This window comes from Spinacia oleracea, chromosome 6 (assembly GCF_020520425.1).
Source record: "Spinacia oleracea cultivar Varoflay chromosome 6, BTI_SOV_V1, whole genome shotgun sequence".
Classification (NCBI taxonomy): Eukaryota; Viridiplantae; Streptophyta; class Magnoliopsida; order Caryophyllales; family Amaranthaceae; genus Spinacia; species Spinacia oleracea.
The window spans coordinates 126,248,655-126,274,088 of NC_079492.1; the positions used below are offsets into that span (position 1 = coordinate 126,248,655).

General features: G+C 41.1%; 3 protein-coding genes and 1 long non-coding RNA gene across 7 annotated transcripts; 2 read left to right on the plus strand and 2 right to left on the minus strand.

The window, feature by feature from the left end:
• Window positions 1-132: 132 nt before the first annotated feature.
• On the minus strand, window positions 133-5,115 carry LOC110801562 (uncharacterized). Of its 4 annotated transcripts, none has more exons than XR_002536980.2 (6): window positions 4,487-5,115; window positions 3,995-4,185; window positions 2,777-3,592; window positions 2,410-2,523; window positions 1,442-2,213; window positions 133-1,038 (listed from the first exon to the last, which is right to left on the minus strand). It is a non-coding gene; the product is annotated as an uncharacterized lncRNA (long non-coding RNA). The 4 variants fall into 4 exon arrangements; XR_002536979.2 differs by having other exon boundaries at window positions 3,995-4,194; XR_002536977.2 differs by lacking the exon at window positions 3,995-4,185 and having other exon boundaries at window positions 4,487-5,113.
• Window positions 5,116-13,284: 8,169 nt separating this feature from the next.
• On the plus strand, window positions 13,285-16,506 carry LOC110801582 (uncharacterized). The gene has a single exon (XM_022006940.1). It carries the CDS (start codon window positions 13,285-13,287, stop codon window positions 16,504-16,506), a length of 3,222 nt encoding a protein of 1,073 aa, XP_021862632.1.
• Window positions 16,507-16,554: 48 nt separating this feature from the next.
• On the plus strand, window positions 16,555-17,851 carry LOC110801583 (uncharacterized). The gene is made up of 2 exons (XM_022006941.1): window positions 16,555-17,300; window positions 17,413-17,851. The coding sequence occupies exons 1-2, from the start codon at window positions 16,555-16,557 to the stop codon at window positions 17,849-17,851; spliced, it is 1,185 nt and encodes a 394-aa protein (XP_021862633.1).
• Window positions 17,852-20,560: 2,709 nt separating this feature from the next.
• Window positions 20,561-21,874, minus strand: LOC130464155 (uncharacterized). Its single transcript, XM_056833607.1, has 2 exons — window positions 21,548-21,874; window positions 20,561-21,469 (listed from the first exon to the last, which is right to left on the minus strand). The coding sequence occupies exons 1-2, from the start codon at window positions 21,872-21,874 to the stop codon at window positions 20,882-20,884; spliced, it is 915 nt and encodes a 304-aa protein (XP_056689585.1). The 3' UTR covers window positions 20,561-20,881.
• Between the last annotated feature and the right edge of the window lie 3,560 nt (window positions 21,875-25,434).

Here is a 25,434-nt window from a genome sequence, read left to right on the forward strand (position 1 = left end):
CACAATGACCAATTAAGCAATAACGACCAACTATTCTGTCGTTAATATTACAATCATAATAATATTATTTGCGTCCTTCGAAACACCTATATTTTCCCCATGAAACAATATAGATAACTATAAATCAATCAATTAAAACAAATGAAAATTTCATTACTTGAAAGATTATTGACATTTGAATTTCAAGTTATGTGAAACCAAAAATCACAACACTCATCTTTAAATTCAAAAAAAATAAAAGATAAGTAATTCTTGTTTAATCTAAAAGAACAAAATAAAATCTACGGTTTTTTCATGAAATGCCCTTGAGGTTTGCAAAAACGCACCAAATACCCTCGCGTCTTTTGAATCACATAATATACCCCTATTTTTTCCCAAGTTTGCACCAAATACCCCTAAACCGACTTTCCGTTAGTCCTCCGTTAAGTTGTGTTTATAATTCACAAAATACACCTATTTTGAAACTAAGTTGCACCAAATACCCAAACTGCTTTTAAACTGCAGAATTTGATTTCCACAAATCGTTCACCTAAATCAATTTAATCAACCTAAAAGTTAAACCTAAAACAGAAATATAAGTAATAATCAAATAAAATTGTGGAATAACAAGATTTATATAGCGTTTAAGAGTGCTTTATTACATCCCCTGTTAGGAGGCTTTGAAAATCTTTATTCACTCTGCGTATTGCCCTACCTGGAAGGCTGGATGCACTTGGCGTGAATGCAAGGAAAAGAAACAAAAGAAAAAGAGGAGACATTGCTGCTGCTAGCAATGTAGCATCACTATGGGGATTGGAAAGTCAGCTTGTATGCCACTGAGAAATGTAATTACAAGAGGAGATAAAAGAGAAGTGATCCATTCAGAAATCATGTTTTAGCAGCTTTGTGGTTGGGATAGTCTAGCCTCTCGAATGCAAGCTGGTTTCATTGGTTGGTTATCAATACGATTTCCCTTTAATTTCTCTTCTGCAGTCTTGTTTTTCTCCATTCCCGACCTTTCTTCTCTGATCTAAACCCATTCTTGCAGCAGGTGCGGCACTACAACACACAAAAAAGCCCCGGTAATTCAGTAATTTAATATCTTATTTCTTGTTTTGTCAAAGCCCCAAATTTCAATGGGCACAATTTAGCCTGCAACACTAATATACTAATCCAATCAACAACCCTTTCTTTGTTAATTACTACCTAAATCGACAATGATATACCCAAATTACCAACACTCAATTACCGAAAAAGCCCCAGTCGAGAACCCTAGTTTTCGAAAAACCCCCAATAAAACTACCCTAGTTTAACCAATCCTTCAATCGAAGAACCCTAATTTTTAAAACCCCCAATAAGAGAACCCTAATTTATAAAGAAACCCCCAATTTCACAACACAAAAACATCACAAAGAGAACATAGTGAAAAAGAATCGAGGGAGGAGTTGAGGAGAGAGATTACTTGTCATCACGGTTAAAGCTTCCAACCTTGGTCAACAATGGTAGAGAGCACAATTAAGAATTGAGGGAGGAGTGAATTCAAGAACAATCCATTTAAATTTGATGGCGCGTGAAGGATCTCGATCTACACCGAAGAACATTGCGGTGGCGCGCGAAGGAGATCGACCACCGCCGACCAGAGAACAGGGGAGAGGAGAGAGAAAGAGGAAGAACAGGGGAGAGGAGAGAGAAAGATAAGAAGTTTGAGATTTTTTTGGAATTTATGTCGAAAAACATCATTAAGGGCAAAATGGTAAATTGCAACTAACGGTAGACTAACGTCCGTTAGCTCCAAGTGCATCTCATGAACAGTACGAAAAAATAGGGGTATGTTATGTGAATCGAAACACGCGAGGGTATTTGTTGCATTTTTGCAAACCTCGAGGGCATTTCATGAAAAAACCGTAAAATCTAACTAGTTGAAATGTTCTCTTGAGTGTCATTAAGTAATGACACCCTTTAATATATTCTAGTGTAATGATGTGCATATCCAGTGTACGATATTTTATATATGTTGTACATAGTTAGTTATGTATCTCATTTGAAAGCCTGATTATTGAAGTACATGAATTAGCGTCCATCTCTAAAGCTTGGTTTGATAGCCACGGCTGGCCGGAAATCTTGAATACTGACCCTCCATTCTTGTGTTGCAAATTTTAACCATATACCTCTGGAGCTCATATCTCATATCTCTGAACAAAAGATTGCATTGCATATTCTTGGAAGGGCATCCACTGTAAATCGAAAATTGATAAGAGGGATGGACGATACAAAGTGACAGAAATTAATAATAAGGGTAATTTTGATTTTGCTTCAATGCTTAGTTTCTAGTTTCAAATTCGCCTCTTCAGTGGCATTAGGAGTTCCAATAAAAACATTTGTACGTGATCTTAAGTAATATCAACAACAATTGAATGTTAATGAAATTACCTAAGTTGCTGCAGGTTCTGTTCCCTAAACTTGGATTTTAAAGCACAGGCGTTGTAGCAGCAGACAGACGAAGAATAGATCCAACTTCTAAAAAAAAATGCCACGTGGTGTTCTCTGTGTATGTAAAGGAAGTTGAATGTAAGCAAAAGTTACAGTGTATGAAATGTCTAGACACGAGGAAAGCTAGATCACAAGTTCTTACAATATAAGAAAAATGAACAATATCTCAAAAAGTATCCTCCATTATCTACTAAATTAGTCTTTCCACATGCTAGGAAATCAATAACCCAACAATATGCAAGCTTTATACTAGCAGAAGAAACCACAACTCTAGAAAAGTATCATGTGAAGAGGTAGGACTATTTACCTGAATGTCATCACTTCCATAAATTTAGTGTCAATCTGCAAAGAATTATGGAGTATCAAATAGTTTAACTACTCGCAATTCCAAGGAAGGAAAATTCAGAGTCTGATTTCTTCACGTCTTTATCAACCTGCAAAAGCTTGTAAACTAATTTGAACCAGAACACTTAGGTCAGGCTAATGAACAAAGTTTCCTCCACAAATGCTAACCGAAGGGCTATCTAATCTGGTCAACTGGCTACGTCAAAGTGTAAATTGAGGTACTGTGTCCAAGTTTTTCACCCCTATTTTCTCACAAATAGGCAAACAACCAGCATCAGTCTGCAGCTGTTAGTGACTATTCACGCTAGAACACAAGAGAAGTAATGAACCTGATGAACGTCTATCCAGAAGATATTGGACCATTGCCTCTAATGTAATTAGCAGGAGAAGAAAATAACCATATTTCATCTCTTATTTTTAATATATCATTTACTCTAGAAAAAAGACAGTTAGCATGCAATATCTGTGACTAAAAAAGAATTTTACAGACCCGCACTATGTCGCACTTACCTCTGGCCACGCACACATGCTCAGTCAAAAAATAGTGTACACATACCACACATGATATTATTACTATTATAAGGGATTAAATAGAGTCAACTAAAAAAAATTGACATCTAACTTTTGTAACTCATTAAAATATGAAAAGGGTCAAAACCGTTTAAATGAAACACAGAGATGAATAAGGTTCCTTAAATGCCTTATCTTGCTCATCCGCTTACTCCTTCTCTGCTCATCGATATATGGACCTCTATGCTCATCTTCCGTTGCTGAAACTCTGAAAGTAGTCGTCGTTGTTATTAGAGTTATGAAGTTGGGAAATTAGATATTGAGAGAGATTCTTAAAAACATGCAGTAGAATAATCAATAACAAGTAATTAAATAGCTAAAACGTTAAACTTTATCAATTATGAAAAAGAATCTGCTAACATTCTAACCACATTGCCCCCAAAAGAAAAGTTACTTACTGATCCATAATCTAATGTAATAATATCTCCACTATAAATTTGGAGACTATTTAGGATTATTCATACAAATTATCAATCTTCATGAAAGGTTAGATAGCTAACATAAAAGATAAAGGTGAAGCAAGCCACATTTGTCACACTCATTGGAGAACCTATTATGCATCAGCATTCTAAATTGATTGGATTAAAATTAATTAAAAATAAAACTTTACCTACAAACAAAACAAGATTAGGTACAAAATCAACCAGAAGTTTATAATGTGTAAGAGCATTCCAAACCGGCTCAACGCCTCAACGTCGATATTAACAAAGTCGGATTTTTTTTGTTCCTTGGCTTCTCTGGTCCTTTCTCTCAAATCCGCCGTCGACGACGTATGCACTCGCAATTAATCTCCCGCGTTTTCTGTAAAATCTAGGGTTTGAATTTAACTCATTACTAGTATTAGCTCAAGACCGAGATATGACAATCTAGCGTCTGGTGGAAATTGGGGGTTAGAATTCGTGTTAAGGAAGAAGAAAAGAGATTACAATGAAAGGATAAATACAATACCCAATGCAAAAAATATCATTTGCCTCTTTCAATTTAATAAATTAAAGAATTTGAAGTCGCAGTAACAACAAAAATAAAGATTCAAATTATTAGTTCAATTCACAACAATTAAGGTTTGAAAATTGTATAACTCAAAGAAAAATAGGGAAATTACCAGTACTAGACTATTGCGATTCAAGAATTTGACAGCTCAACTTCAGCAATCACTTGAACCAAGAGCCTAAATCAACCCCTATTACGATGGAAATGAAATTACTCAAATTGGAAAAGATATCGAAGACGGATGAGGCTAGATAAATTTGAAAATCAAAATTTGTAGATATAAATCTCCAGAAGCAGTTTCAATTGATGGCTTTAGACTTTTAGGTTAGAGGTGAGAGGATTTTGAAGTGTGCTTAAAACATCAGAGATATGCTATAGAATTCGATACAACGACGAACAACGTTGTTTTATTTTTTCTTTTTCCCTTTTTCTTTTCACCATTAACGACAAATTTATTTCTTGGTCGTACTAAAGAAGCGCGCTATTGTTCTAACGACTACAAATGAACTTCGTTGTTAATACGTTGTTGTTAATTATAGATTTTCTAGTAGTGTATGGCATACGTGCTGGGCGAGGGATGCGACGAAAGAATGTGAGGGAGTGGGTGTGCTGTGCGAGAGGCAGCATCACACGAGCAACAAGGTGGGACGAGGGATGTTGCGCGAAGGCACGGGCGCACCAACGAGCGGAATGCTCGGTCGAGTGCGGGCAAGGGGACGGACAAGAGGAAGAGAGAGCATGAGGAGGCCGGAGAGAATTTCTGAAAATTAAGGGGGATCATTAATGAGAGGAGGTTGTATTTATAGGTTCCTAATCCCTAGTGGGATTAGGTTTAGGGTTGCATTGTTCTTCCACAATTGGGTTTGGTTTAACATTCAATACTTGAAAACTCTGTTGGGTTCACCAACTGAATTGAATTGGGCTCGGAATTAATTTAAAACACGACCCAATAAATTTCCCGGTTAAATAATAAAATAATAAATTCATTTAATTTATTTCAAAAATTAATAAAATAATAATTATATTATTTTTAAATAAAAAACATTTAAATCATTATTAAATGCAATTAAATTTCTAAAATTTATAAAAATACTTTATAAATATAATAAAATATATTTATAAATTCAGAAAAATACAAGGTATTACAGTAGTTTGGTCTTATTATTGGGGGACACCAAAAGTGAATTTATACATGTACCCTCAACTCTTCACTTATCTAATAGAGATATCTCATTTCCTCTTGGGACCACCACCACAATAACTCACTCTCTACTTTGATTAAGATACTTTTTCCATCATCTTTTTTCTATTAGTTTATTACTCCCTCCCCCACACTTGCTTTATTATTTTTATTAGATTCAACTCTCTTTTCTTAATACGCGTGTTGGTCAAAACATGACTCTTAATAAAATACAGAGGGTAATGTTCTTTATTGTGCTTTGTTCTATTTTTGGAGATGAAACTTTACAATCTTACCCCTCTTACCCTACAACATTTATCACTTTTCACTCACTTTCTCTTATTTACTTATTATTCCTTATACATATTCACCTTTTTACACTCCCTCACTTATTTTATCCATATTTTATTATATCCACCACATTTTTACACATTATTCCTTTTTTTTCTTAATATTTATTCAAATAGTAAATGTACATAACATTATGAAATGGATGTAGTATATATATTATTATTGGTTGTTTGGTGTTGAGTATATCACTATATCATAGTGAGTAGTAAATGAATCACGTGCAATTCCCTTACTTGTAGATTTTGTTACTACTAAGTTGTGTTTCGTATTTTTTTTTAATGCAAGGTGGGTTTAATTAATTAGAAAGAAACCAAAGAGTTTAGGGATGGTGCTCTTTAGTTGTACTTGGTATTGATTTTCACGAAAGAATACAAATACTTCAAGAAGTATTATTTTTATATCAATGGTGTTCATGAAAATCATGACTCCAATGGCTATTTTACATACTATATCCATTTCCAAATGATCTTTACACTTTCCATTTTAGTCCATTTGATAATTTTCTTTACAATTTGTTTTATTCTATTTTTTGACATGCAAATTTACTACCTAACCCTTATTACCCCACAATATTACAATTTTTCACTCACTTTCTATTACTTTATTCATTTTATTTACGGAAATTTCATGAAATACCCTCGAGTTTTGCTAAAATTCACCAAACGCCCATCAAGTTTCAACAATTCATAAAATACCCCTCACCATCCGTACAAATGCCCACCATACCCTTACTGTTAACAGACGTTAAGTCTCCGTTACGGGTAGTTTACCATTCTGCCCTTATTTTCCTTTTGGGCGCCATATCCCTTCCCTACCCTTGTTACCCATTCCAAAGTTCAAAAAAATCGCGACCCTGTAACTGCTTTGCTTCTCTCTCTCTCTCTCTCCCCTGTTCTTCTTCCTTCTTCCACCATAACTGCATCATCAATCTCACAAAAAGGTTCTGAATTTTGGTGCGCATTTAGTTGGTGAAGTAGTTTTCTGGGTTTTGAACCACACACGCTTTCTCAGAAAGGGAATTTTGGCGAATTGGGCAAGGAAGCTGTAGAAGTTCAAGTGTTGAATTTCGTGTTCGAAGGTTACCCACGCATCGTTTAAGGTATGTAATGTCAATCGCTGAACTTTTTATTCGCTTTTTTAAACTTGTGTTGCGCAAAATTAGGGTTTAGGGTTTCTGGAAAATTTGATGTTGGATGATGACTTGTTTGTTTGTGTTCATGAAATAAAGTAGGAATTGAGTAATTAAATGACATGCATGTCAAGTTGTTAATGGAAATTACTGTTTTTTTGTTGATTTGCTGTTGTGTGTTAGGATGTCTGCTGTTTGGTTGTTGCTGCACTATAAGTCTCATGACTTTGATGTGAGGGTTGTAGACACTGATAAATGTCAGTTGATAGACATATTCATAGATATTTTTGAGGAATCGACTAAGCAAAATGTGTTTTTGCCTGAAAAGTTTAGGTTATACACTAACTCACCCACTGGGAGGGTAGAATTGGTTGATGATAGTGTAATGCTGAGAATGTGGGGGTGGAATATGGGGACTGACACCATAGAGTTGTGGGTAGAGGAATCAGACAGTCCTGGGGTAGCATTTAGGTCTGCTGTAGCTCTGCTTGAAAGGCAAAGGAAGGAGGATGAAAGGAAAATGAGGGAGAGACAGGAAGAGGTTTTGAGGATGCAAAAAGAGGCTGAAGAACAGAGGAGGGTAGAGGAGGAAAAGGAGAGGGTTAGGAAGGAAATGGAGGAACAAATGAGGTTCACAGTTGCCATGGAGGTCCCAGTGGTGGATGTGGAGAATGATGGGGTTGAGTATGTGAGGATAATTACCTCAGATGATGCTGATGAAGTGTTTCCTGGCCTATCTCAACCAGAACCAGAACCACAAACACAAGAATCCCCCTCTAAGAAACCTACCAAATCAAAATCTAAGAAGAAACTTACCCCAAAAAAGAGGAAACAAAAACCTGCCCCCCCACAACCTACTGAAACTGACCCACAATCACCCCAGCCCACACAACCTGAAACAACACAACCTACACAAGAAGCACCCCAACCCACACAAGCTGAAACTTCCCCCCCACCTCCATCACAACAAGCAACACCTGAAACTGCCCCCCCACCTCCATCACAGCAAGCAGGACCTGAACCAGTGGTCCCAACCAAACCCAAAAAATCAGGAAGGGCTAGACCTAAGGGGTTTAGGGTGGGGAAAAAAACACAAGTCAAAATGGGAACATATGTTCCTAAATCTGGTAGGGGAAACACAAGGGCTGCTAGGAATGGGAAGGGTAAGGGTAGTGATGTGATATCTGATGTTGAGGATGATGAGGACAGTGAAGATGTTGACTTTGAGGAAACTGTCAGTGATGGGAGTGATGATGACAGTGAGGATGAAACATACATTGGTGACTTCATTGTTGAAGAGGAGGGGTTGGAGGATTTGATGGATGAAATCCATGAGAAGTCATTTGAGGATTGTTTAGACGGGAGCTCAAAAATGGACAAAAATTACAAGAATGGGAAAGTGTATGTTGAGCAGGAATGGGGTTCAATTAAGCTTGAGCCTTGGTTGATATTTAAAGATAGGGAGGCTTTTCTTGATGTTCTTAAGGACTATTGTATACAAGAGGGGTTTGGGTTAAGTGTTGAGAAGGCAGACAGTAGAAGATACACTGCTGTTTGTGCAATTGAGGGGTGTGATTGGAGGATTCATGCTTCAAAGATGGTTGATAAGATGAGTTGGGCTATAAAATCACTGACTGGGGAGCATAAACAGTGTGGTAGACTAGAGGTGAACCCCATAGTGACCACCAAATGGTTAGTGAAGAAGTTGTTGCCAGAGATTGAAGCAAACCTAGATGTTCCTGTAGAAACATTGCAGAATGTGACTCAAAAAATGTTTAGGCTACAAGTTAACAAGAGGCTATTCTACAAGGTTAAGGCAGTGGCTAAGGAGATTATCCATGGGAGTTTTAGTGAGTCATATGCCCTTCTACCTAGGTATGCAGAGATGATCAAAGAGACTAATCCTGGTAGTTATGCATTGATCACATGGCATAATGATGGTGGGAATGTGGACCCAAGGTTTAAGGCTTGCTTCTTCTCATTTGGTGCACAAGTAAGGGGGTTCCTGAAGGGGTGTAGGCCCATTATTGGAATTGATGGAGCTCACCTTAGTGGGTATTTCAAGGGGATTCTGCTGTCAGCCTTGGGGATTGATGGCAACAATGAGATATTCTTGCTTGCTTATGGGGTTGTTGACACTGAAAGCCAAGAGAGCTGGACCTATTTCATGAGGAACCTCAGGGCACTGTTTCAGAGAGAAGGCTGCAACAAGGATGACTGGACATTCATCAGTGACAGAATGAGGGTAAATTCTGAACTTTTATCTCTTATATTCAAGTTTTTATAAATTCACCAAATACCCCAAAGTTAAAACTTAATTCACCAAATACCCCAAAGTTAAAACTTAATTCACCAAATACCCCAAAGTTAAAACTTAATTCACCAAATACCCCAAAATTAAAACTTATTCACCAATAATCCCACAGTTTAATATTGTTTGCCTTGTCATTGTTTAATCTTAGGGGGTGGATTTAGCTGTACATGAGAACTTCCCTAAGGCCACTAGAAGGTGTTGCAGTCAGCACTTGTACATGAACTGCAAGAATGGTGGTTGGAGTGGAGAATTGTTCCACAAACTATTCTGGATAGCTGCTAATGCTTACAACCCCTATGTGTACAACAAGGCCATGGAGAAGATCACTGACTTTGATCCCAGGGCTACACAGTACTTGGATACATGTACTGAGCAGTGGTCCAGACATCAGTTTGAGCCAGAAGTGTGTTGTGATCATAACACAACAAACTTTGTGGAATCATTCAATGCTGTCACCAAGCCCTACAGGGATTTACCAGTGTTGAGACTGTTTGAAGGTATTGTGTTCTGTTTTTTTCCCCATTTTCTATTTCTGTCAGATTTTCAGTGATTATGTTCTTATGTTTACTTGGTTATTGTGTTAAAATGCAGCTATTAGGGAGTGGTCTATGCAGAGAATTGGGGTCAGATTTGACAAAGCAGCAGACATGGAGCCTCAACACTTAACTGAGCATGCCAAAGTTGAACTGGAGTTGAGAACAGCTGAATCCAGGTTTTGCTACTCTACTCCATGTGGTGGTGGGGAGTATGAGGTGAGGGAAGGCCATGTGAAATTCCCAGTCAACATTGACAGGAGAACCTGTGGGTGTGGAGTTTGACAGGTGTCTGGTATTCCCTGCAAACATGGTTTGAGGGTCATTTACAACCAGAGACTAGACCCTCTGGACTTTGTGTCCCATTTCTTCAAGGGTGCTGCTTATAAGCTGGCATATGCAGAACATATGCACCCTATGCCTGACCCTACTCAGTGGCCTGAGTTCAACCTTCCCACCATTAACCCTCCTGGAATTAAGAGGACAGCTGGAAGACCCCCTAAACAAAGAAAGAGGGGTGCTATGGAAGCTAAGAAGAGGAAGAGGCACACTTCAGTAAAGTGTAGCAAATGCAAGGAGATGGGCCACAATGCAAGGACTTGCAAGTCTGGCACTGGCAGTTCCAAGGCACCACCAAAACAGAGGGTTACAACAAGGAAGAGGAAAACTGGTGATGATGGAGCAAGCACATCCAAGGCAGCACCAAAAGGGAAGAAATCAAAGCAAGCATGAGGTGGGGACTATTTAAGGAGCACAGTGGGTGTTTTGGGTAGTTTTTGATCTTGCACATATTCATTAAGTAGAAAACAGATGTAGTTAGTGCAAAGATGTGTTGTAAGTGAAGCTAAAAAACAGATATGCTTCCCATTTTGGTATTTTGTGGAATTTATGCAACAACAATTATGAAATGTGATTTTATTTCTTATTCATTGTGTCTACTTCATGATTACAAATAGTAGGGTTACAAACATCAATATCCCCATTTGAATTACAAGTTTAACTACGTTTTGTTGTTGTTTGAGCTTTTTCTTCATTTGCTTCAATTCCTCTTGCATATTATTGCTTCCCCTGTTTTCAGCACTTTCTCCTTCGTCTAAGCTTCCCCTGTGTTGTCCTTCGAGCTGCTGCCCCCTGTTTTCTTGCTCAACTACTCCCTTGCACCATCTTAGATTGTTGCAAGGATCACACTTGTAGTACAACCTTTGTGGATTGAGCGTTGTATCGGAGCTTCGGATGGCAAATTTCCTACCACAATAACAAAATTTGTTAGGTACTCTAATATATGTGGACTCATTGTGTGTGGAAGATGATTTTGAAACAAAACTCATGATAGAAATCTTATAAGATTAGAAAACCAAAGCAAAACAACAACAAAAGTACATGAACAACCCAGCAAGGGGGCTTTTATAGCCTACCAGAACCAACGGCTACTTTTCATACAAAAAAACTAGCCGTTGGAACAACAAAACTAGCTAAATTTTATGTTAGGGCATTTGGTGAAATAAGTTTGAGATTAGGGGCATTTGGTGAAATAAGTTTGAATTTAGGGGCATTTGGTGAATTAGAAACTTAGCTAACGGCGGACTAACGGCACGTTATTAGTAAGGGTATGGTGGGCATTTGTACGGATGGTGAGGGGTATTTTATGAATTGTTGAAACTTGATGGGCGTTTGGTGAATTTCAGCAAAACTCGAGGGCATTTCATGAAATAACCGTTTTATTTATGCACCCACCCACCCACTTTTTTTTTTATACATTTCTCTTACTTTATCCATATTTTATTTTATTCAACCAATTTTTCTAGTTTTGTGTTAATATTTGTGCAAATAATAACCGTAAAAATCTCTATGAAACGGATGTAGTATATATAATTGGCAAAAAAAGAATATGTACGGGGTTTCCTACCGGCACCACCTGGTACCGGCAGAACTCCCCGTAGGTAAACTTAACCTGCAGGTAATCTGGTCATCTTAGGTAAATATCCTCTACCGGCGTTATTTGCAAGTCCCCTACCGGCATTATCATGAAGACAACCAACCAAGGGTCACTATCAACAGGTCGCTATCTAACCACAAGGGACCTACCTGATCGTACCTTTGGATTGGTCTATATAAGGAGCACCTCATTTATTGCTATGAGGTACACAAACACTTAAACACACTTCTTTCTTACTCTCTAATAATCTCTTAATCATCTCTTAATCTCTCAGTAATCTTACTTAAGCATCGGAGGGGGATCCTCGAACCACCCCCGAGGCTAGTTAATCCATTCTGTTGTGCAGATATCAACCGGCACTCTCAACAGGAATCCAGTATCCCACAGTCAGCTGTTCTAATTCCACACCCGGAACGATTGGCGCTAGAAGGAGGGGACCTCATCCCTTGAAACGGTAGAACAGTCAGCATGGATCTCTCACAGAAAGAAGGTAAAAAATCAAAGAAAAGTCAGGAAAAAGCAACAACTCCGCAACCGTCGACAACCTCCAAATTCCAACCCTCACTTCTAAACCCAGCCCATCCATTACAAGCACAATCAGTTATAAGCCCAGCAACAAAAAACACCTCGATACCGGCACAAAAGGAATTCACAGTGGAGGACGATGATGAGTTAGAAATAGAAAGCTCTGCCAGAGAGCAACCGAAAACTCTGCTGGAGCAGACGCTGTAGGAGCGCCTGTCTCCCATGTCGGAAGTATTCACGGGAGAACAATTGAAAACACTGTCAGCGGTGATGGCCGCTTTGTCAGAGCTACCAGCCTCGCAGCAGCCAGGTTCAGTCGGCAGTCTAAGAAAGACCAGGTCGGCGATTCCCCAGTTACCCGTTAGGGATCTCCTAACCGCCCTGAATCAAGAAAACACCCCAGAAAAAAGAAAGCGCTCGGATCCGGCGGAAACAGAATGGCCTGAAACAGAGCAAGTCCCAACCGCGGAATATGAGCGAAGAGCGCCGGTTCTACAGATATCTAGACGGCAGACAATCCAGCCAAAGGATTCTCCTCTGTGCCGAGAAATCCTAGAAGAAAGGATGGAAAGGATAAAAATCCCAACAGGGAGATACGATGGGACGACGGATCCGGAGGAACACTGCACCACATTCGAACAGCACATGATGCTGTACACAGATTCTGATGCCATGTGGTACAAAGTATTCCCATCCACACTCTTAGGAGTTCCAGCAAGCTGGTATAAGGGCATAGAGGCACACTCCATATACAGTTTTCTACAGCTGCAGGCGTCGTTTTTGTCACGATTTGTGAGCAAACAGAAGAGAAAAAAATCGCCGGGAGAGTTGATGTCGTTCGCTCAAAGAGATAGAGAGCCGTTAAGAGATTATCTCACCCGCTTTAACAACGAATCAATCACTATTCCCAATTTGCAGTAGGAGGTTGTTGTTCTGGCTCTGATGAGGGGAATGCAAGAGTGCGAATTCAAGAAGTACCTCAGCCAGAAGTCATACACTAATCTGGGTGACGTCCTGCACAAGGCCAATGAGTACATTAGGGGGGATGAAATGATGAAGATCTCCAATGTGGTGGTGGCAACCGGCGGAAATGTCGGGTACAATCCAGGCTATAACCCCCAGGCGGGAAAAGGAGGAAACAATTTTCACCAGAACAATAATCAGCAAGGGGCAAGCCAGAGAAACCAGAATAACAGAAATGCCAATCCACAGGGGCAGAGACCCCGGCAAGACAGAAGGGAGTCCAGAGGACTCTTTGATAACTACACTCCGCTGAACACACCGCGGACGGCAATTTACAACATAAACAACAAGATGGACGGCTGGAGAAGGCCGCCACCAATGCAGGGTAGGGAAAGGAATGTCAAGAAATTTTGTGACTTCCATAATGAGCACGGCCACCTAACAGAGGACTGCAGAGACCTCAAAGACAACATTGAGGATATGGTCAGAAAGGGGTATTTTTCACAGTATAGGGCGAGGCAAGAAAATGGTAACAACAACTCGGTGGGGGGAAACCCTGCCAATTCATACCGGCCACAACAGCAAAATCAACAACAATACCCTAGAATCGAGCAGCCATATCAGCCACCTAGAATCGAGCAAAAACAGCCGGAAACCAGTGCCAGAGCAGAACAGAGGGATGGCGGGAAAAAACCACCCGTGTATGTAATTTCTGGCGGTCCAGTCCACGGAGGGACAATAAGCGGCGCCAGTAGAAGTTTGGAGGAACACAGGCACATGGTAAACTATCATAACACAAGAGTGTGGCCTAACCCACCCAGCATACCAGTGATGACGTTCTCGGAATCGGATTGCAGAGGCATCATTTTCCCGCATGATGACCCGCTAGTTCTCACAATCGATATAGCAAATGCCGATGTGAACAGAGTACTGGTAGACGGTGGCAGCTCAGCAAACATCATCTTCTGGGAAGCCTTCAAACAACTGCACATACCAGAGGACGAGCTTCAAAGGGTGAACTACCCAGTAATCGGTTTCTCAGGATCTACAGTGTACCCAAAGGGTAGCATACGGCTGCCGGTGAAAATCGGAGAAGGATCTGAAATGCGAGATCTCATGGTGGATTTCCTAATCATTAAAATACCAGAGGCCTACAATGTGATCATCGGTCGCCCATTCATACATGACGTGCAGGCGGTAGTCTCCACCTATCACTTGACAATGATATATATGTCGAACCTGGAAAGGCCGACAAAGATAAGGGGAAGTCCGTTGGCGGCAATATCCTGTTACTTGACTGCTTTGAGAACACCGGGAAGAATGGTCCCAGAAGTAAACTTGACTATTGAGCCGACAAGGCAAGAAGTAAACTGGACCACTAAGCCGGCAAGACAAGAACAACTGCCAAAAAAGAAGAACTGCGCAAAAAGAGGTCGAACTGACCTGAACATGGAACACTTTGATGAGAGGCCGGTATCAGCACCAAGACCAATGCCAGATGGTCTGACAGAAAATATCGAGCTGGAGGTTGGAAATATGGATAGAACAGTCGTGATCGGTACAGAAATGGGGAGTGACATGAAGGTCAACCTCATAAGCTTGCTGAGGGAGCACGCGGACATCTTCGCATTCTCAGCGGATGAGATGCCTGGTATCGATCCAGAGATAATGGTTCACCGGTTAAACGCCGACAGAAATGTTAGGCCTGTACGGCAGAAAAAACGTAATTTCTCCACGGAAAAAATGGTAGCAATACAAGAAGAGGTGGATAAACTGCTGGCGGCAGGTTTTATCGAGCCATGTGACTACCCTGAATGGTTGGCAAATGTAGTAATGGTAAAAAAGCCGAGTGGGTCATGGAGAATGTGTGTAGATTTCATCAACCTTAACAGAGCATGTCCAAAAGATTTCTACCCACTACCACGGATTGATAGGCTGGTAGACTCTACTAGCGGCCATGCAATGCTCAGTTTCCTAGATGCTTTCTCAGGGTATCATCAGGTCAGCCTGCATAAATCAGACAGGAAGAAGGCGGCTTTTATCACGGATGTAGGAGTTTTCTGTTATAAGGCGATGCCATTCGGGTTGAAAAATGCAGGGGCAACGTATCAAAGGCTGGTCGACAAGGTGTTTGCCGACCAAAAAGGCAGAAATGTGGAGGTCTATGTAGATGACTCTATCGTAAAAAGCCGGAAAGAGGAGGATCACGTTCGCGATCTCCGAGAAACTTTTGAGACTTTGAGAAAATACAGGATGAAATTAAACCCCAAAAAATGCGTCTTCGGAGTAAGATCGGGAAAATTCCTGGGGTTCTTGGTCAGCGAGCGTGGCATAGACGCCAACCCTGAAAAAGTAGAAGTAATCATCAGTCTGTCACAACCCAAAAGCGTAAAAGACATACAGCGGTTGACAGGAAAAATGGCCGCCTTAAACAGATTTGTGAGTAAGTCGGCAAATAAGCAAATGCCCTTCTTCACAACCTTGAGGCAAAACAAGAAATTCAAATGGGGGCCGGCAGAGCAAGAGGCTTTTGAAGCTCTAAAAAGTCACCTAAAGAACCTGCCAACAATAGCAAGGGAAAAAGAGGGCGGAAAATTACAATTTTACATATCGGCGTCGCCAAAAAGAGTTGCAGCAGTACTGGTAGCCGAAACAGAAAACAAAGGGCAGCAGCCAGTATATTTTGTGAGCCATGTGCTAAATGGCCCAGAAACAAGATACACGTTGGTGGAGAAAATGGCATATGCAGTCCTTATCGCGGCTAGAAAGTTAAGACCATACTTTGATGCACATACAATCGAAGTGCTAACAAACTTTCCTCTCGAAAAAGCCATCAGCAAGCTAGATACATCAGGCCGGCTGCTAAAATGGGCAATAGAGTTGTCCGAGTTTGACTTGGAATTCCGGCCAAGAACTGCAATCAAAGCCCAGGCATTGGTGGACTTCATAGTTGAAGCGTCATACCAAGAGGATGAAGTACAAGCTGAAGTATGGGATGTGTCAGTGGATGGTTCAGCTGCACAGACAGGCAGTGGGGCTGGAATAATCATGAAATCGCCACGAGGAGACATTTTTGAGTATGCTATAAAGTTTATGTTCAACGCGTCAAATAACGAGACAGAATACGAGGCAGCAATCGCCGGCATCCAAATGTGCCTCGCAGCAGATGCCAAAAGAGTAACACTGACAACAGACTCCTAGCTGGTAGCAAGTCAATTCAGCGGAGAGTACGAGGCCAAAGAACCTTCAATGGTCAAATACCTGGAAAAGTTGAGGTCAGTGTCGGCTCAGCTAGAGAAGTTCAGCATTAATCTGGTACCCCGAGCAGAAAATACGCTGGCAGATGCACTATCAAAGTTAGCAACTTCAAATATCGTCGACTTGAAAAGAACAGTCATGATGGAAGTCATGAATAAGCGAAGTACGGAGTCGGAGGAAATACGGGTCATGGCCATCACAACTACCTCAGAATGGTATGATAATATCCAAACATACATACAGACTGGAGCCCTACCAGCAGATTTGGCAGAAGCCAAAATGACAAAAATGGACGCGGTTTGGTACATCATCCTGTGGGGACGATTGTACAAAAAGTCATTTAGCCTGCCATTCTTAAGGTGCCTGACAGCATTCGAGTCAGCAAGGCTGATCGAAGAGATGCACGAAGGGACATGTGGGAACCATGCCGGTGGAAAACCCCTTGCCATCATCTGTCAAAGGCAAGGCTATTACTGGCCAACAATGTTAGAAGATTGTCGAGCATATGTAAAAAAGTGCGAGAAATGTCAAAAGTTTTCAGCTGTGATAAACTTGCCAGCCAATGATTTGATGCCCATTCTGAACCCAATCCCATTCGCACAATGGGGAATGGATATTGTTGGACCATTCCCAATGGCGGCTGGAGGGCGCAAGTTCTTAAAAGTAGCAGTGGACTACTTCACCAAATGGATAGAAGTAGAGCCGGTAGCAAAAATAACGGCAAACCAGGTGAAAAAGTTCATATGGAAAAATATAATAACAAGATTCGGGCTGCCGCAGGCAATAGTTTTTTTATCATGGATCACAGTTTGATTGTGCACCCATACAATGCTTCCTGGGATTATACAGAGTAAAGTTAGCTCACTCGTCAGTATGTCACCCACAGAGCAATGGGCAAGTAGAGGCGGCGAATAAGCAAATCCTGGCTGCACTGAAAAAGAAGCTAGAAGACTGTAAAGGCAAATGGGCAGATCTTATGCCAGAAATTTTATGGTGCAACAGAACTTCTATCAAGGAGGCTACCGGCGAGAGTCCGTTTAAGTTAAGCTTCGGGTCTGAGGCGGTCATACCGGCAGAAATGGCTCTGCCAACCATGCGAATCCAGCATTACGATGAGGAAAGAAACGATCAGCTGCTGCGACATCAGTTGGATTTCATGCCAGAAATCCGCATGAAAGCAGAAATCAGTTCGGCAGCATACAAAAGAAGAATGAGCAGAGCATACAACAAGAAAGTGAAACACCGGCCTCTATGTAACACCCCCGATTTACTAACTACAAATATATAAGAAATAAATAGACTTTATAAAAACTGCGGAAGCTTACACCTAAATCGGAGGTATCACCGCCACACTTGACCACATTGTCAAGTGCTAAGGCTTACAAAACTTAAAATATTACAACTCAATTACTATGTCATCTATTTACAACTGTAAAACTGTTATAAAAGACTAAACGGTAACACTTGAGCTCCTTTAACTTCTAACTGCAATCCTTCACGATCAATCTGTTCCAATCATCTTGACTGCTCACCATAGAGGACAAATTCCAAAAGGATCGTCGCAGGGCCACCATAAGAAAAGACATGGCCGCAAACACACATAGCAAATAAACACACACGTCAGCAAAAGCTGAGTAATCACCTGTGACAAACAGAAACATAAAATATAGAATAATAAAGGCTCATGTAAACAATGTAGTATGAAACTACATTTCAAGTATGATCCCAAAATAAAACTAACTCCACACTCCATGGAAACAATAAATCTTCTCTATATATGAACCTCAAATATATTGATATGATCTTTTCCTCTACTAAACGTACTCAAACCAATATGTGCCATGGTTGCTCTTTGTTTTATACCTAGCCTTGGACATGGGTAATTTGAATAAATAAGCCAACAAGTATAAAAACTAGAAACTCTCAATAGCTACTAGAAAGACTCTCTGAGTCAAGGCCACTTTCGGACCAAATCCCACTTTTGGAGATATTAAGAAAATAATAAAGATTGTATCTTGCTCCTCTACTAATGGTTATCATCTCCTTACCAACATGCCCAGGACTAAGGTATATAACGCTGAGCCTCAAACCAAAAATATAATAATTATCCTCAACCTTCTTCTCATAATATGATCAATATAATCGACAACCACTTAGGGTTAAAATATACTTCTCAATAGCTGACACAAATTCCCAAAATAACATCTGACTTATCTTGACCAGTAAAACTCTTCTATCTCGATTACCTAAAGATAAATGTTACCACCAATGATAGTTTTTCTCATCCCAAAACAAGTACGAGTTACACTTAAACCTCATTTGATACTATATTAAAAGCCCCAAATGATAATCTGAATTTTCCTAAAAATGATACAATATAGAAATTAGCTATAGACATAAATACATAATACAATTAGGCATAATCGTTAGTATAAAACGCTGCATAGCATCATTACTACTATATATATGCCAAACCACTATATCAACTATTAAAAGCTCACATATAAACAATATAATTGCAATGGATGTAAGCATATCAAGAACCCAATAAAATCTCAGTCGTGCAAAATATCACATTGGTAATTCATTCAAACAGCTCTAATAGATCGATAACGAGAGATTACAATTACTAATAAATTAAACTACTCTAAAGTGACAAGTGCGCGTGATTATAACTAATAATATACACGAACAATTAAAAGAGACTAGCTAAAAACGGATATAATTATAGTTTGACTATAAAATATATTTTACAAAATTATAAAATATTGGGGTATTACACTCTAGGAGTAGGAGACCTGGTACTGCGAAGAACGGCGGCAACAGGAAAAGTAAATGCTCAAGGAAAGCTGACAGCTAATTGGGAAGGACCATACCAGATATGGGAGGAAATTGTTCCTGGATCATACCGGTTAATGCAAATGGATGGTACCGCGCTCAAAAACTCCTGGAACGCCAGTACTCTAAGAAAGTACTATGTTTGAAAAAACTGTAATGATGATGTATGAGCAGACTGATTGCAATAGCAGTCTGCAGTTTGCTGTTATGTATAATTAGGGCGGTCCTCAAATACGACCAGTCCATAAATGAAGGAAGAAAAAAGCAAAAAACAAACGCTGCATAAATCAACACGCAAAGGTAATGTATGGATGTGATCAGTAACAGTAAAGAAAATAAATGCCGTTTGGGCACTTTACTGTGAAGCGTAGCAGTCCATAATAAGTTGATGTGATTAGTAACTTTGGAGAAAATAAATGTCGTTAAGGGGCACTCCATTGTGAAGCGTAGCATTCAACGAAGTGTATGGATGTGATCAGTAGCCGTAAAGAAAATAAATGCCGTATGGGCACTTTACTGTGAAGCGTAGCAGTCCATAATAAGTTGATGTGATTAGTAACTTTGGAGAAAATAAATGCCGTTAAGGGGCACTCCGTTGTGAAGCGTAGCATTCAACGAAGTGTATGGATGTGATCAGTAGCCGTAAAGAAAATAAATGCCGTATGGGCACTTTACTGTGAAGCGTAGCAGTCCATAATAAGTTGATGTGATTAGTAACTTTGGAGAAAATAAATGCCGTTAAGGGGCACTCCATTGTGAAGCGTAGCATTCAACGAAGTATATGGATGTGATCAGTAGCCGTAAAGAAATTAAATGCCGTATGGGCACTTTACTGTGAAGCGTAGCAGTCCATAATAAGTTGATGTGATTAGTAATTTTGGAGAAAATAAATGCCGTTAAGGGGCACTCCATTGTGAAGCGTAGCATTCAACGAAGTGTATGGATGTGATCAGTAGCCGTAAAGAAAATAAATGCCATGTGGGCACTTTACTGTGAAGCATAGCAGTCCATAATAAGTTGTTGTAATTAATAGTTTTAGAGAAAATAAACGCTGTTAAGATGCACTCCATTTCGAAGTGTATCATTCAACAAGTTAGCAATATAGTGAGGCCAACAACAAACAAGAGTTTATGCTAATAAAATGGAAGTATCATACGCAAAATGAAGTAAGCATGCAATAAAAAACTACTTGTTATAAATACGCGATTACAGCAGAAAACACTAAAAACCGACAGCCATCACCAAAAAATCTTGCGAAGTGATTAGCTGATCACAAGGCACAAAAGATGCTGATTAAAAACCGACACCCCTACAATAAAACGATGTTCTAAGATATGTTACATCAACAATAAGTGCCCTAACAGCATCCGGCAAAAAGTCAAAAGCCAACCGACTAAACTAAAAAACCCTAACATGTATGAGGCCGGCTGGGAAAAGTAGAGGATCCGCAAGAAGAGGAGGGTGATGACTGCCAAGACCGTCAAACGGCATGCTCATCACCAGACCAATAGGCATCTTCTGGAACTTGCAGTGGGGGCAAGGTTCTTTGATTGGCATTGCAAATCACAGCCTCGGGTAGCTCCTGAGGCTCAAAGCCGGTAGCAACCTTGTACAGCTCTTTCTCCTCATACCCATCCTCAAATTCTTGCCACCCATCCTCATCCAGCTTCTTCACATGGCAAACGACCCGATGAGCAGCACACCAACCACCATTATGGCGCAAAGTAAGAAGATCATTAAACCAGTCGGACTGGAGAAGCTTATCAACAGCCCTCTTGGCGGCAGTCTTCTTCACCCCAGGCAAACTCTGGTTAAGATCAGTCAGCTCCTGAGTCAGACCGTTTTCTCTCTCAGTTTCAGCCTTCAACTTCGGCTCGACATCTTCCAGCCTTTTGTTCGCCGCCTCCAAATCTGAAGAAGCAGTCTCCAACTTCTTCTCGTTATCCTTCAAAGCAGATTCAGCCGCCTCAGCCCGCTTCTTCAGCTCGGCAATATCATTACTATTCTGCGTCAGCTGCATCTGGTTCCAACGATAGACATAATACAAATCCATGCTGGATTGAACAGCCTAAAAAACAAAACAAAAAGCAAATGAGTAATCAAAAATAGCCGGATAGAAAGTTGTAACAAATTAAGCAAGAAATACCTTGTACAAATCGTTGAAATGCTGAGCAGCAGGGGCGTCAATCTGACCCTGTGGCTTGTCAGCAGGAGTTATGAGATCCCGAAAAGCACGGTAGCCCAAATCCCCACCGTCCTTAGCAGAATCGGTCGCCACCGACTCCCCACATAGCAGATCAATGTGTGGGTAGAACTGATCGGTGGGTTCGCCCCCAGAAGACCCGAACCATGACTTCATTGCTTCCGGGATCTTAAAGGGTGTATCCTCAATCCAACCGCCGGTACGAAGCGGCAGATCATAATTCAGCCGAGAATCACCAGATCGATTCTCACTACGACTAACATGGGGCATACTAGAATTACCCCCTGTCACAGCGGCCGACGTGGCACAGTGCTGAAGTGGAGCCTCATTCTCGCCGCCACCACCTTCCACGTCCAAAATCTCAATGGACGGCTGCGGAGACGGGTGAACCGCAACAGCAGAATCAGCCGTCTTTTTGAGAATATCGTCAACGGGGAATTCGTAGTTGTCAACAGCAGCCGAAACATCATCGCCGCCAGCAGCCTTAGACTTCTTAGTGGGGTCAGAGCGCCCACTAGTAAGTGACAACCTCTTTCGAGTCTTCCCACCACGGCCGGTTGGATTAGATTACATAGTGGGCGGTTGCACAGTTTTTGGAATAGAGACAGAGGAGGATTTGGTTTTAGAACCGCCGGCAACACGGTTCTTTGCAACGGTAGCAGTTGAACGACGGGAGGAGGCCCGTGTGGAGTACGTTGATATGGTGTCGTACTTTCCCTTAGGCTGCGGAGGCTGCGTGCACACAGGTCTCCAATTCTCGTCAAATCCGAGAATTTCTCTATCCAATGTTTTAGTACCTGCAAGGACAAAGACTCAATTAAAGCCGGCAACGAACTTATGCAATACACAAAAATATAAATAGCAATAATAAGTACATCCCATTCAGCTAAAAATATGTTTACCAAAGCAGTGGGTGTTGCAAAGGCCGACAGCGGACAAGGGTTGATTGCCCAAAATATAATAGGCATTAGGGAGCCAATTCCGATTAACAGCCTGCTTTTTGCTGAGGCCGACATCTAAAATGTCACACGCCAAATAATCAAAAGCTTTTCTCTCCCGCCGGCCCAAACCACGCTGGTTGTACTGCTCCATTCGAGGCCGGGGTTTAGTAAAAATCCGTCGGAGTAAAAAGTCGTCAGGAACTTGAACGAAGTAAAAACGATCCTGCCAATCTTTACAGCTCGACAAAGGAGGATGCACAGTCTTCCTTTTCGTTGCGCTATACGCCGACATCCACCCCGTCTCTCCATCCTTCTTCAACCATAACAGCCGCTTGAATAAATTCAACGTCAGCGGCCATTGTTTAAACAAACACAACCAGACATATGAGATAACAGTTCTGATGGTAGTAGGGGTAACTTGGGCCAAGCAGACATTCCAAGCCCGGAATATTTTCTCAACAAAAGGGTGCAGAGGAAAGCGAAGCCCAAAATCGAAATGCTTCGCATACACAGCAATATGGCCGGGAGGACAGTCAAATATAGTTGCACCTTCATCCGGCACTACCAGCTTATACTCAGCCGGTAATCCAAGAAAGGTCCCTCCATGAACCACATGATTCTTCTTTATGATCAGATCACGCCAAGTCGTCAAAATCGCGGTTGTACGAGGAAGACTTTTTAAGGGAGGGAGTTCTTCTTTCCTATGAACATCCGTGGAGTCGTCGGTAAAATAAGGCTGCTCTTTAGCCTCATCCGTAAGAACTTCAGCGACTATCACGTCGGCCGGATCGTCATCATCTGAACCAATACCGTCGTCTCCAATGTATGCGTCATTCCTACCAGAAACGCCAGCATCATCACCATCATCACCCCTATGATCATCAACATCCTTGCCGGCGGAATCCTCGAAGATGGAATCACCATCAGAGTATTCGCCGGTAGCCATACCTATATCATCATTAACAGGCTCTTTACCATAGCGGCGGCCGCTAGTGCTAGCCGGTTGTTCGGAAGCCATCCTATCAGCCTGACCAAAAGAAACACCGAAGTTGCCAGTATTAGTTCCATACTGCCCGTGGCCACTGCCGGCGGAATCCAAGAATTCCCGGTAATCACAAATATAATACCGCACCGAAAGGGGAGAAACATCTAAAGCAGGCTCAGAAGCCGGAATAGGATGCTCATGAGACCTCATTTCCCGTATCATTCGAGCCCGCAGATGATGTAGGGCATAACAACGCTCTCTCTCAGCCTGATTCAAACCCTCGTCATATACCTCACGAATGGCAGTCCGTCTTAAATTAGATTGAGAGTACGGCTCCTCCCGGGCCCAACTACAATTACTCTCTCGAGGAACACTCCAACCGGTAAACCCAGAAAGCTGAGAAGAAGGGTTGTCCCCACCCAAACTTTTGGTCATTTCGTTTTTAAGGCGGCGGATAATTAAAAAATTTGACACAGCAAAAAAGAAAAAAAAACAAAAAATATATATAGCAAAGATTAACAAAATAGAGGAGGGGGTACCTACTGTTTTTCTGTAGTTTGAAATACAAATGAAGCACGCGAAAGAGAAAAACAGGGAGAACCTACAAAAAACACAGAAACGAAGGAAAATCAAACACAAAAACAAAAGAGAGGAAGAAAAACCCGAAATTCAGTAACGATGAAAAGGGAGGCTAGTAAACCTTGGAAAATTCAAACCACAACAACAGCAAAAGGTTGAAAATCAAACAGCAGCGAAGTTCAGCGAAAAACCCCAAGGGAAGAGAGAGAGAAAGGTCGGAAGTTCAAGGAAAAAGTGGACGAAATGGAAAAATCTCGAAGAGGTTAAGGATTTTTATAGGTCAAAGGGGGGGTATGCGAAACGTCACGACCCGTAAGTCAAGCAGTTAAAAGGTCAGTTACACTCGAAACCAACGACCCAGATTAAGCGCACCAAATAATGCCCGGGATGAAGGCCACGTGGAAGAACGTGGGTAACAATCTCCCGCCACTTGCAAGATAAAAAATTCAAATAATGCCTAGTCACCCACAGCATCTTCAAGGCGGCCAGTCGTCCAAATCTTTAATCAAGTGGGCTAGTTGCCAAAATTTTTCCAAAGGGGCCAGTCGTCCTAATATTTATCAAAGTCGTCCAAAACTTTTTCAAGGGGGCTAGTCGTCCAAATCTTTTACAAGGGAGCTAGTCGTCCAAAATTAATTCAAGGGGGCTAGTCGTCCAAATCTTTTTCAAGGGGGCTAGTCGTCCAAATCTTTTTCAAGGGAGCTAGTCGTCCAAAATTATTTCAAGGGGGATAGACGTCCAAATCTTTTTCAAGGGGGCTAGTCGTCCAAATCTTTTACAAGGGGGCTAGTCGTCCAGATCTTTTTTCCAAAAGACCTAGCAACAAAATTCTTCATTCAGAGCGAAGGCAGTCGGCAAACTGTTCGCGGTCTTTTCTTAGAAACACTCGCAACACAGTCAATGCCCGCGCTTCACTCTGAAGGGGCTAGTTGTACCACCAGGTATCAAAATAGTACTTATTTTTTCCCATTAATTCAAAGCAAGCGCAGCAATTGTCATATATGCGCTTACTCTGAGGGGGCTAGTTGTACGGGGTGTCCTACCGGCACCACCTGGTACCGGCAGAACTCCCCGTAGGTAAACTTAACCTGCAGGTAATCTGGTCATCTTAGGTAAATATCCTCTACCGGCGTTATTTGCAAGTCCCCTACCGGCATTATCATGAAGACAACCAACCAAGGGTCACTATCAACAGGTCGCTATCTAACCACAAGGGACCTACCTGATCGTACCTTTGGATTGGTCTATATAAGGAGCACCTCATTTATTGCTATGAGGTACACAAACACTTAAACACACTTCTTTCTTACTCTCTAATCATCTCT

Excerpts from the sequence above, each read along its gene's own strand:
- LOC110801582 (XM_022006940.1), top strand. The coding sequence starts at position 13,285 with ATGAGGGGAATGCAAGAGTGCGAATTCAAGAAGTACCTCAGCCAGAAG.
- LOC110801583 (XM_022006941.1), top strand. The coding sequence starts at position 16,555 with ATGGTCAAATACCTGGAAAAGTTGAGGTCAGTGTCGGCTCAGCTAGAG. Across the intron at positions 17,301-17,412 it reads ACGGCAAACCAGGTGAAAAA|AGTAAAGTTAGCTCACTCGT; the intron begins GTTCATATGGAA and ends GGGATTATACAG.
- LOC130464155 (XM_056833607.1), bottom strand. The coding sequence starts at position 21,874 with ATGCCCCATGTTAGTCGTAGTGAGAATCGATCTGGTGATTCTCGGCTG. Across the intron at positions 21,470-21,547 it reads ATTTCAACGATTTGTACAAG|GCTGTTCAATCCAGCATGGA; the intron begins GTATTTCTTGCT and ends TTTGTTTTTTAG.